This window comes from Bubalus bubalis, chromosome 8 (assembly GCF_019923935.1).
Source record: "Bubalus bubalis isolate 160015118507 breed Murrah chromosome 8, NDDB_SH_1, whole genome shotgun sequence".
NCBI lineage: Eukaryota > Metazoa > Chordata > Mammalia > Artiodactyla > Bovidae > Bubalus > Bubalus bubalis.
The window spans coordinates 43,650,555-43,664,036 of NC_059164.1; the positions used below are offsets into that span (position 1 = coordinate 43,650,555).

A 13,482-nucleotide genomic window follows, 5' to 3' on the forward strand; every position below is an offset into this window, starting at 1 on the left:
AGGTGTTTTGTTGTTGTTTTGGTAAGATTGTAGTAGAAATAAAGTTGAGTGTCTTGCTTCAGGTACCCCAAAAGAAGTCTGTAATCCATTAAAAGAAACATTAGTGAGTTGAAATCTAAATATTCCTTTTTAAATTTTTGTTATTGACCCTCCCCTCCACCACAAACAAGGTACTATTGAAAGCATAAGAGCTCAGGGTTCTAGTTATGTTACAGTGATCAGTGAGATCACAAGTCTGGTAATACAGTGAGGTAGTAGTGTATGAAATACTGCAATGATTAAGAGCACTGGTTTGTTGTCATTGCAGTGGATCTCGATTCTAGCAATAGCTGTCATGGAAACTTGAGCAAGTTCTTACCTGTAAAATTGGGATTACAGTAATACCTCATAAAGTTGAGAGGGAAGTTAAAAGATGATGTAATGAAGGTGTCTGGCTCTTAGTAAATGCTCAATTAATGGTAAATTCTGTCTATAAGCTGCATGTCTATTAAACTCACTTTTCTGGTATTGGACAAGCTGACTAAGACTATTGGTAAAAGAAGAAATAGTAGTTCATGATGGCCTAGTGGCTCATATTCTTGACAAAAGATACTGTGATTGCCTTGGGAATAAGAGATGTTGACCACCTGAGAGTGAGGAAAAGGTATTGCTATTTAAATCAAATATACTGATGAGTAAAGACAGACTATTGGGAGCAATGTTACTCTTTAAATAATTTTTATAATAGTCTCCAGTACTTTTTATTTCTTTGCATTAAATAAGCTCTCCATTAAATTCATCACAGGCTCTATTCTTGTCAAGGTTCCATCTTCTCTTCAAGCTTATTTACAGTTATCAGGGAAAGAGATTGATGTGAACTCAGATGTCCATGTTGAAGAAATGAATGAAGCTCATCAAGATGATGGTGTGATAATTACTGGTAAGGAGACTGCATTTTGCTGTGTAAGATGAATAGTCATTGTCCATCTATAAGTAGAAATATGCTACTTAACTGCAGCTTTAGTCTTTTATTCTTTTCTGTTGTCACATAGTGATGTTTGACACATTTTTCTTCTAGCTGCTTATCGCTAATACAGTTGCAGGCATTTAGTCCTGTCATTGGATAAAGTAGATTTTAGAAACTTTCCTATCAAAGAGATTTCATTTATACATTCATCCATCAATATAAATTTGAGTTGCTTCTACCTCTTGGCTACTGTGAATAATGTTGTCATGAACATGAGTGTGCGAACTTAGCCTTTAAAAGGAAGGCAATCTTGTTATATGCTTACAACATCAGTGCACCTTGAGGACACTACAGTAAGTGAAATAAGCCAGTCATAGAAAGGCAATTAATGTCTGATTACGTTTACATGGGATATGTAAAGAATCGAAATAGAGAGAGAGGGAAATGGGGAGTTGTTCAGCAGGTATAAAGTTTCAGTTTTGAAAAATGAAAAAGTTCTGGAGATCTGTTGCACAACAATGTGAATATACTTAACACTACTAAACTGTAGATTTTAAAATAGTTAAAATGATTATAATTTGATAAAATGACTAATTTTTGATTATAATAAAAAACAAAATAAAATAGTAAATTTTATTTTCTGTGTTTTTTACTATAACCAAAAATCTCTCTTTTTTTATTTTCTGGCATAGTTGCTTTCTAATTCTTGGTCTTAAAAATAAATTACAGTTGACCCTTGAATAACAGAGAAATTGTGGTCATTGGTCCCCCACCTGAGTGCAAAGTCAAAATTCCAGCTGTAGCTTTTCAGTCAGTCCTCCATATTAGTGGTTCCACATCTGTAGATTCAACAAACTGCAGATCATGTAGTAATGTCATATGTATTATTTTTTAAAAAATCTGTGTGTGAGTGGATTCACATAGCTCAAACTTGTGTTCTTCAGTTTGAACTGTAAACACATATATTGTAAGATACGAAGTTAACTTGGTATAATTGTAATAAAGAAATAGGAGTTTGGTATGGTATTGTACACATTGTAAACTTGATCTTTTAGTTTGACAAATTCTTAATTCCAAAAATATATAAAGTTTTTCCATGTTTTTTCTAATTACCTTTGGCTATACTGATAGCTGATACTACCTCAGAAAATATTTATGGTATGGATAATACATTTATATAGTAAAAAAAAAGTAATAAGTAATGCCGGTAAACTTCTCCTTTACATCTTACCAGAGTGTAATTGGAACAGACACTGAAATCACCTTGAGGTTTTGATATAATTTTATATATATATATATATGCAAGATTGTTTTAAATTGCTGGTCTCTTACTTTCCTGCGTTTCCAATATCCTGCATTTGCACTATCCTCATGGTTGCTGGTTTTGATATCATATTTGTGTGTGAATGATTCCGTATCTTTATTTTATGTTTGTCTTTATTGGTGAGCTTTCCTATTTGTAATTTGTTTCTAATTTTGGCCTTTTCTTTTCCACATAAAGAAGTTCCTTCACCATTTGTTTCAAAGCTGACCTGGTGGTGCTAAATTCTCTTAACTTTTGCTTGTCTATAAAGCTTTTGATTTCTTCATCAAATCTGAATGAGAGCCCTGCTGGGTAGAGTATTCTTTGTTGTGGGTTTTTCCGCTTTCATCACTTTAAATGTATCATGCCACTTCCTTCTGGCCTGCCAAGTTTCTGCTGAAAAAATCAGCTGATAACCATATGAGGATTCTATGTTATTTGTTGCTTTTCTCTTGTTGCCTTTAATATTTTCTCTAATTTTTGTCAGTTTGATTAATATGTGTCTCAGTATGTTCTTCCTGGGTTAATCCTATAATGGACTCTTTTTACTTCTTGGACTTGAGTGTTTCCTTTCCTGTGTTACAGAAATTCTAAACTATTATCTCTTCAAATATTTTTCCTCCCTTTTTCTTTCTCTTCTCCTTCTCGGACCCTTATAATGTGAATGTTGGTGCATTTAACATAGAGATCTCTGAGTTTGTCTTTATTTCTTTTCATTCTTTTTTCTCTATTCTGTTCCACAGCAGTGATTTCCACCAATCAGACTTCCAACTCACTTACTCATTCTTCTGCCTCATTTGTTCTGCTTTGATTCCTTCTAGTGTATTTTTCATTTCAGTTATTATATTGTTCATCCCCATTCTTTAAGGCTTCTAGTTCTTTTTTTTTTTTTTTTTTTATTTTATTTTTAAACTTTACATAATTGTATTAGTTTTGCCAAATATCAAAATGAATCCGCCACAGGTATACATGTGTTCCCCACCCTGAACCCTCCTCCCTCCTCCCTCCCCATACCATCCCTCTGGGTCGTCCCAGTGCACTAGCCCCAAGCATCCAGTATCGTGCATCGAACCTGGACTGGCAACTCGTTTCATACATGATATTTTACATGTTTCAATGCCATTCTCCCAATCTTCCCACCCTCTCCCTCTCCCACAGAGTCCATAAGACTGTTCTATACATCAGTGTCTCTTTTGCTGTCTCGTACACAGGGTTATTGTTACCATCTTTCTAAATTCCATATATATGCGTTAGTATACTGTATTGGTGTTTTTCTTTCTGGCTTACTTCACTGTGTATAATAGGCTCCAGTTTCATCCACCTTATTAGAACTGATTCAAATGTATTCTTTTTAATGGCTGAGTAATACTCCATTGTGTATATGTACCATAGCTTTCTTATCCATTCATCTTCTGATGGACATCTAGGTTGCTTCCATGTCCTGGCTATTATAAACAGTGCTGCGATGAACATCGGGGTACACGTGTCTCTTTCCCTTCTGGTTTCCTCAGTGTGTATGCCCAGCAGTGGGATTGCTGGATCATAAGGCGGTTCTATTTCCAGTTTTTTAAGGCATCTCCACACTGTTCTCCATAGTGGCTGTACTAGTTTGCATTCCCACCAACAGTGTAAGAGGGTTCCCTTTTCTCCACACCCTCTCCAGCATTTATTACTTGTAGACTTTTGGATCGCAGCCATTCTGACTGGTGTGAAATGGTACCTCATAGTGGTTTTGATTTGCATTTCTCTGATAATGAGTGATGTTGAGCATCTTTTCATGTGTTTGTTAGCCATCTGTATGTCTTCTTTGGAGAAATGTGTATTTAGTTCTTTGGCCCATGTTTTGATTGGGTCATTTATTTTTCTGGAGTTGAGCTGTAGGAGTTGCTTGTATATTTTTGAGATTAGTTGTTTGTCAGTTGCTTCATTTGCTATTATTTTCTCCCATTCTGAAGGCTGTCTTTTCACCTTGCTAATAGTTTCCTTTGATGTGCAGAAGCCATGTCTTGTATCCTCTCAGTCCATGTACCACTCATTTTCTGAGATCTTGGACCATCTATTACTATCATTTCTATCAATTCTTTTTCAGGTAGTTTGCCAATCTCCACTTCACTTAGTTGTTTTTCTGTAGTTATATCTTGTTCCTTTGCCTGTGACATTATTTTGCTGCTATCTCATTTTGTCTAACTTTCCATGTTCATGGTTTGTTTTTCTCAGGATTGTAGTTCTTCTTGGTTCTAGTATCTGCCTCCTGGGAGGTGAAGTTGGCCTAAGGTCTTGGGTAGGCTTCCCGGTGGGTGGAACTGGTGCCTGCCCACTGGTGGGTGGAGTTGGGACTTGTCACTCTGGTGGGCAGGGCCATGTCAAGGAATGTATTTATAGTCAGCTCTTGGCTGAGGACCAAGAAATGGAGTAGCTCTCATGGTCAACAAGAGTCCAAAATGCAGTACTTGGATGCAGTCTCAAAAATGACAGAATGATCTCTGTTTGTTTCTGAGGCAAACCGTTATAATATCACAGTAATCCAAGTCTGTGCCCCAACCAGTAATGCTGAAGAAGCTGAAGTTGAACAGTTCTATGAAGACCTACAAGACCTAATAGAACTAACACCCAAAACAGATGTCATTTACATTATAGGGGACTGGAATGCAAAAGTAGGAAGTCAAGAAACACCTGGAGTAACAGGCAAATTTGGCCTTGGAGTACAAGATAAAGCAGGGCAAAGGCTAATAGAGTTTTGCCAAGAAAACGCCCTGGTCATATCAGACACCCTCTTCCAACAACACAAGAGAAGACTCTACACATGGACATCACGAGGTGGTCAACATTGAAATCAGATTGATTATATTCTTTGCAGCCAAAGGTGGAGAAGCAAAAACAAGACCGGGAACTGACTGTGACTCAGATCATGAACTCCTTATTGCTAAATTCAGACTTAAATTGAAGAAAGTAGGGAAAAACACTAGACCATTCAGGTATGACCTAAATCAAATCCTTTATGATTATACAGTAGAAGTGAGAAATAGATTTAAGGGACTAGATCCGGTAGAGTGCCTGATGAACTATGGATGGAGGTTCGTGACATTGTACAGGAGATAGGGATCAAGACCATCCCCAAGAAAAAGAAATGCAAAAAAGCAAAATGGCTGCCTGAGGAGGCCTTACAAATAGCTGTGAAAAGAAGAGAAGCGAAAGGCAAAGCAGAAAAGGAAAGATATACTCATTTGAATGCAGAGTTCCAAAGAATAGCAAGGAAAGATAAGAAAGGCTTCCTCCTGGATCAATGCAAACAAATAGAAGAAAATAATAGAATGGGAAGGACTAGAGATGTCTTCAAGAAAATTATGGATACCAAGGGAACATTTCATGCAAAGATGAGCACAATAAAGGACAGAAATGGCATGGACCTAACAGAAGCAGAAGATATTAAGAAGAGATGGCAAGAATACACAGAAGAACTATGCAAAAAAGATCTTCATGACCCAGATAACCACGATGGTGTGATCACTCTCCTAGAGCCAGACATCCTGGAATGCAAAGTCAAGTGGGTCTTATAAAGCATCACTATGGACAAAGCTAGTAGAGGTAATGGAATTCCAATTGAGCTAATTAAAATCCTAAAAGATGATGCTGTGAAAGTGCTGCTGCACTCAATATGCCAGCAAATCTGGAAAACTCAGCAGTGGCCACAGGACTGGAAAAGATCAGTTTTCATTCCAATCCCAAAGAAAGGCAGTGCCAAAGAATGTTCAAACTACTGCACAACTGCACTCATCTCACACACTGGCAAAGTATTGCTGAAAATCCTCCAAGCCAGACTTCAACAGTACATGAACCATGAACTTCCAGAGGTTCAACCTAGATTTAGAAAGTAAGGCAGAGGAACCAGAGATCAAATTGCCAACCTCTGCTAGATCATCAAGAAAGCAAGAGAGCTCCAAAAAACATCTACTTCTGCTTTATCGACTATGCCAAAGCCTTTGACTGTGTGGATCACAACAAACTGTGGAAATTCTTAAAGAGATGATAATACCAGACCACCTGACCTACCTCCTGAGAAATCTGTATACTGGTCAAGAAGCAACAGTTACAACTGGACGTGGAAAAACAGACTGGTTCCAGTTTTGGAAAGGAGTACATTGTATATTGTCACCCTGTATATTGTATGTTGTCACCCTGCTTATTGAACTTCTGTGCAGAATACATCATGCGAAATGCTGGGCTGGATGAAGCACAAGCTGGAATCAGGATTACCAGAAATATCAATAACCTCAGATATGCAGATGACACCACCCTTATGGCAGAAAGTGAAGAACTAAAGAACCTCTTGTTGAAAGTGATAGAGGAGAGTGAAAAAGTTGGCTTAAAACTCAACATTCAGAAAAGAAAGATCATGGCATCTGGTCCCATCACTTCGTGGCAAATAGATGGGGAAACAGTGGAAACAGTGTCAGACTTTATTTTGGGGGGCTCCAAAATCACTGCAGATGGTGACTGCAGCCATGAAATTAAAAGACCCTTGCTCCTTGGAAGAAAAGGTGTGACCAACCTAGACAGCATAATAAAAAGCAGAGACATAACTTTGCCAACAAAGTTCCGTCTAGTCAAAGCTATGGTTTTTCCAGTGGTCATGTATGGATGTGAGAGCTGGACTATAAAGAAAGCTGAGCGCTGAAGAATTGATGCTTTTGAACTGTGGTGTTGGAGAAGAGTCTTGAGAGTCCCTTGGAGTGCAAGGAGATCAAACCAGTCAATTGTAAAGGAAATCAATCCTGAATTGGAAAGACTGATTCTAAATCAAAAACTCCAATACTTTGGCCATGTGATGCAAAGAACTGACTCATTGGAAAAGACCCTGATGCTGGGCAACATTGAAAACAGGAGGAGTAGCGGACGACAGAGGATGAGATGGTTGGATGGCATCGCCAACTTGATGGACATGAGTTTGAGTAAGCTCCGGGAGTTGGTGATGGACAGGCAAGCCTGGCGTGCTGCAGTCCATGGGATCACAAAGAGTCTGACACGACTGAGGCACTGAACTGAACTGAACTGGCTCAGGACAACTTTATGCAGCCTGTCTGCTGATGGGTATAGCTGTTTCTCTAGCCCCCACCCAACCCCAGCCCCCCTACCCACCCCCCAACCCCGCCATTAGTTGTTTGTCCTGAGGCATCCCAGCACTGGAGCCTGCAGGCTTTTAGTGGGGTTGGGTCTCAGTGTCAAAATGTTGACCTCCAGCAGAGTTCACTCGGATGATGAGTTCACTGGGGTGTCCGCCGCTAGTGACCTTGCCTCCACAGTGAGCCACAGCTGATCCCTGCCTCCACCGGAGCCCCTTAAAAATCCACCAGTAGGTCTGGCCTAGGCTTCTATGAAGTCACTGGTTTTTCCTGGGTGCACACATGAAACCTGTGTGCACTCTCTGAGAGTGGTCTCTGTGTTTTCCCAAATCCTTTGGAGCTCCTGTACTGCAGCCCTGCTGGCATTCAAAGCCAAATGCTCTGGGGGCTCCTCCTCTTGATGGCAGACCTCCAGACTGGGGAGCCTGATATGGGGCTCAGAACTCTCACTCCTATGGGAGGACCTCTGTAATGTAATGATTTTCCAGTTTGTGGGTCACCAATTCAGTGGGTATGCAATTGGATTATGTTGTGAAAACTTCTCTTATACCATCTTGTTGTAGCTTCTCCATCTTTGGATATAGAATATTATTTTTGGTAAGTTTGAATCTTTTGTTGATGATCGCTTAGCAGTTAGTTGTGGTTTTGGTGTTTTCCTGAGAAGAGATGAACTCAAGTCCTTCTGCTGCACAATCTTGTCTCTAGCGCAGAGGACACTGAAATGAAAGTGTGTATGTGAATGTATGCTGCAGGCTTACCCATGAGATTTCTTGAGAAAAAGGAAGTATTTGTGGTGGTGATGATGGCAGTGGGGTGTCTTCTTGAGATCAAGTTTCACAATAATTAACAGCCACTATATTAAATCTTGGCAGAGAGTAGAGATTATTTGGGGGAAGGGAGAATTTTTTTCCTCAAAAGTAAAGGAATTTATTTAATGACCCAAAAAAATCAAGTTTTTGTCTTAGATATTCATTTTATATATCATAAAAGTTAAAAAGGCAGTCTTAAAATCATAAAATATTAGCAAAAAGTGTAGCAGTAGTAAAAAATAACACCTGTACAATTTCAGATTAACTCTGTACTTAATGGTCAGACTCTTGGTTACACAGAGAAAATCTGATGAAAATTTTAAGGTTAAATGTGGTAAGAATCAATTTCTTGTGATATGATATCTTGAATTTGATAAAGAACCAATAGAGTTACCTTTTTTGGCCCTCTTAATGTAAAGTAATAATACAAATTTATTTAATAATGCTCTGAATGATAGCATAATCAAATTATTTTGCATGTTAGAATTTTGAATTATAAATATTTTTTTCACTTTTTATTCTATAACTCATAAAATCATGCATTTCTGAAATTTAGATTTAGTTTAAGTTCCTTTTCAAAACCCTGTTCTCATCATTTCAGCCTTTAAAAAAAGATCTCATTATATCCTCTAAGAATACCTAGTAGTCCTGTCATTAGATAAAATCATTATTTGCAGACCTGATATCTTTTATTAAGTTCTTGCCCATTTCCATTCCACTAAACAGGTACCACTTCAAACTTAATATAGGTAAAAACATATATTATCTTTTACTAGGCTAGTTCTTCCTCCTCCTGTCATCTCTATTTTCCTTTTTTTGGTCAGTCACTCAAAAAACATTTATTGAGTCAGGTACTGCTAGAAACTAGGAGTGCAAAGACAAGGTAATAAAGCACAGTCTCTCCGACATAGGAGAAGCTTATGTCCTAGTGAAGCAAGATAGACAAACCAATGAATATAATAAAGTGGAATAAATGTTGTAATAAAGTTATGTGCATGGTACCATGAGAGCATGAAAGTGACATGTCTAAATTTTACTAGCATTGTGAATTTGAGGAAGTAAGACAAGTTCAATAGAGTAGAGTGTAGCGAGTGAGGGGCAGAGTGGTATAAAAGGAGGCTGGAGAGTTCAAGAGAGATCAGATCATAGAGGGCTAATTTAGCTTTTATAGCAAATGCATTTCAAAGGCACTGCAAGGTTTCAATCTGGAGTTCATATAATCGGATCTGTGTATTAGAAAGATCACTGAACTTCCTAGTGGTCCAGTGGTTAAAATCCACCTGGCAGTGCAGGGGACATGGATTCAAACTATCATCTGGGAAGAGTCCACATGCTTCGGGGCAGCTAAGTCCATGCATCACAACTAGTGAGTCTGCATGCTGTAGAACCCATGCTCTGCAACAAGAGATGCCACCATAATGATAAGCCCATGCACCACAACTAAAGAGTAGCCCCCTCTTGCCACAACTAGAAAAGGCCCCTGCACAGCAATGAAGACCCAACACAACAACAACAAAAGAAAGATTACTGAATGTTGAGTGGGGGAACATTGGAAAGGACAATGGTGGCTGAAGGAAAAGTTAATGATAATTAACAGATTATCACAGTAATTTCAGGGAAAGAGTTTAGTGGCCTGGACTCCATAATGATCTATTTTAAACCAAACAAGTAAATGCTGCTGCTACTGCTAAGTCACTTCAGTCGTGTCTGACTCTGTGCGACCCCATAGACGGCAGCCCACCAGACTCCCCCGTCCCTGGGATTCTCCAGGAAAGAACACTGGAGTGGGTTGCAATTTCCTTCTCCAATGCATGAAAGTGAAAAGCGAAAGTGAAGTCATTCGGTCATATCCGAATCTTCGCGACCCGATGGACTGTAGCCTACCAGGCTCCTCCATCCATGGGATTGTCCAGGCAAGAGTACTGGAGTGGGGTGCCATTGCCTTCTCCAAAACAAGTGAATAAAAAGCCTTAAATAAGTTTTGGTTGAAAAACATAGATACAGGTATACCTCATTTTATTGTACTTTATTATACTTCACAGATACTGTGTTTTTCACAAATAAGTTTTGTGACAATTCTGTGTGGAGCTTGTATATTGGTGCCATTTTTTCCAGAACATTTGCTTCCTTTGTGTCTCTGTATCTCACTTTGTTAATTCTCACAGTATTTTAATTTTTAAAATTGTTATTATATGTGTTTTGGTGATCTGTGATCTTTGATGCTACTCTTAAAATTGTTCTGGGACACCATGATGATCCCTATGAGACATTGAACTTAATTGATAAAGGTTCTGTGTCATCTGATTGCTCCACCAATTGGCTGTTCACCTGTCTCTCTCCCTCTCCTCAGATCTCCCTGTTTCCTGAGAGACATTATTGAAATAGGGTAATGAAATAACCCTGCAATGGCATCTAATAAGTGTTCAAGTGAAAGGAAGAGTTCAAGTGAAAGGAAGGAACTTCAAGTGAAAGGAAGAGTCCTAAGTGTTCAAGTGACAGGAAAAGTTGCATATCTCTCACTTTAAATCAAAAGCTAGAAATGATTAAGCTTAATGAGGAGCACATGTTGAAGCCAAAATAGGATGTGAACTTGGCCTCTTGCACTAAACAGGTAAACAAGTTATGAATGTGAAGGAAAAGTTCTTGAAGGAAACTAAAAGTGGTACTTCAGTGAACACATGAATGATTAGAAAGTGAAACAGCCTTATTGTTGATACAGTGAAAGTTGTAGTGGTTTGGATAGAAGAACAAGCCACCCACAACATTTCCTTAAGCCAAAATCTAATCCAGAGCAAATCCGTAATTCTCTCCAATTCTACAAAGGCTAAGAAGGATGAGGAAACTACGAAAGAAAACTTTGAAGTTAACAGAGTATTGTTTAAGGAAAGAAGCCATCGTAAAAGTGCAAGGTGAAATAGCAAATGCTAATGTACAAACTGTAGCAAGTTATCCAGAAGATCTAGCTAAGGTAATTAATGAATGTGACTACACTAAACAATAGATTTTCAATGTAGAAGAAACAGCCTTACATTGGAAGAAAATTCCATCTAGGACTTTCGTAGCTAGAGAAGTCAATGTCTGGCTTCAAAGCTTCAGAAGACTTTATTAGGGGCCAATGCAGCTGGTGACTTAAAGTTGAAGCTAGTGTCCATTTTCCATACCAAAAATCCTACACAGCTTCAGAATTATGCTTAATCTACTCTGCAGGAAAGACTAGAGATCTCTTCAAGAAAATTAGAGATACCAAGGAAACATTTCATGCAAAGATGGGCACAATACAGGGCGGAAACAATATGGACTTAACAGAAGCAGAAGATATTAAGAAGAGGTGGCAAAAATACAAAGAAGAACTATACAAAAAAGATCTTAATGACCCAGATAACCACGATGGTGTGATTACTCACTTAGAGCCAGACATTCTGGAATGCGAAGTTAAGTGGGCCTAAAGAAAATAGAAAAAGCAACAGAATTGCAGAAAAACACTATTTCTGCTTCATTGAATATGCTAAAACCTTTGACTCTGTGGATCACAACAAACTGGAAAATTCTTCAAGAGATATGAGTACCACCTTACCTGCCTCCTGAGAAATCTGTATGCAGGTCAAGAAGCAATAGGTAGAACTGGACTTCAAATAATGGACTGGTTCCAAATTGGGAAAGGAGCACATCAAGGCTGTATTTTGTCACCCTGCTCATTTAACTTCTATGCAGAGTACATCATATCAAATGCCAGGCTGGATGAAGCACAAGCTGGAATCAAGATTGCCAGAGAAGTACAAATAACTTCAGATATGCAGATGACACCACCCTTATTGCAGAAAGCAAAGAAAAACTAAAGAGCCTCTTGATGTGAAAGAGGAGAGTGAAAAAGTTGGCTTAAAACTCAACATTCAGAAAACTAAGATCATAGCATCCTGTCCTACCTCTTCATGGCAGATAGATGGGGAAATAATAGAAACAGTGACAGACTTTATTTTGGGGGTCTCCAAAATCAATGCAGATGGTGACTGCAGCCATGAAATTAAAAGACACTTGCTCCTTGGAAGAAAAGCTATGACCAACCTAGACAGCATAATAAAAAGCAGAGACATAACTTGACTGACAAAGGTCCATTTAGTCAAAGCTATGGTTTTTCCAGTAGTCATGTATGGATGTGAGAGTTGGACCATAAAGAAAGCTGAGTGCTGAAGAATTGATGCTTTTGAACTGTGGTGTTGGAGAAGACTCTTGAGAGTCCCTTGGACTGCAAGGAGATCCAACCAGTCCATCCTAAAGGAAATCTGTCCAGAATATTCATTGGCAGGACTGATGCTGAAGCTGAAGCTCCAATACTTTGGCACCTCATGTGAGGAACTGACTCATGGAAAAGACGCTGGGGAAAGATTGAAGGCAGTAGGAGAAGGGGACGATAGAGGATGAGATGGTTGGATGGAATTACCAACCTGATGGACATGAGTTTGTACAAGCTCTGGGAGTTGGTGACGGATAGGGAAACCTATCCCATCACCTAACCTATCCAGGGAAACCTGGCGTGCTTCAGTCCATGGTGTCAGATTCGGACAGGACTGAGCGACTGAACCTAACTGACTCTGCCTGTACTCTAGAAATGGAACAGCAAATCCTGGGTTTGTTTTGCACATCTGTTTACAACACGGTTTACTGAATATTTTAAGCCGACTGTTGCTACCTACTGCTCAGGAAAAAAAAAAAAAAAAGAAATTCAAAATATTGCTTCTGAGACAATGTACTTGGCCACCTAAGAGCTGTGATGGAGACATACAATGGTGTAAATATTGTTTTCCTGCCTGCTGATACAACATCCAAGTTGATGTGGAGTAAATTCAACTTTCAAGTCTTACTGTTTAAGAAATAAATTTCATAAGGCTCTAGCTGCCAAAGATAGTGATTCCTCTGATGGATCTGAGCGAAACGAACTGAAAACCTTCTGGAACGGATTCACCAGTCTAGATGTCATTAAGAATATTTGATTTCATAGGAAGAGGTCAAAATATCAACAGTGAAAAGAGTTTGGAAAAAGTTGAGTCAACCCTCATGGATGACTCTGAGGGGTTCAGGACTTCAGTAGAGGAAGTAACCACAGATACAGTGGAAATGCAAGAAAGCTTGAATTATAAGCAGAGCACAGAAAGATATGACTAAATTACTGCAGTTTCATGATGAAACTATAATATTGAGGAATTGCTTCTGTGAATGAGCAAAGAGAGTGATATTTTTGAGGTGGAATCTAGTCCTGGTGAAGATGCTAGCAGACTTGAAATTATAACAGGATTGAGAATATCACAC

General features: G+C 38.7%; 1 protein-coding gene across 2 annotated transcripts in view; it reads left to right on the forward strand.

Annotated features, from left to right (window-relative positions):
• The window catches only part of FAM185A (family with sequence similarity 185 member A), a 75,373-nt gene that overhangs the window by 52,750 nt on the left and 9,141 nt on the right, over nucleotides 1–13,482 (forward strand). Inside the window, exons 7-8 of one of the 2 annotated variants that reach the window (XM_025291067.3) lie at nucleotides 785–919; nucleotides 10,529–11,505. In XM_025291067.3, coding sequence (XP_025146852.1) covers nucleotides 785–919; nucleotides 10,529–10,545 — 152 coding nt within the window. In that variant the 3' untranslated portion in view covers nucleotides 10,546–11,505. Of the gene's footprint in view, nucleotides 1–784; nucleotides 920–10,528; nucleotides 11,506–13,482 lie in introns of those variants that run through there. The other variant, XM_006049861.4, reaches the window with a different exon arrangement.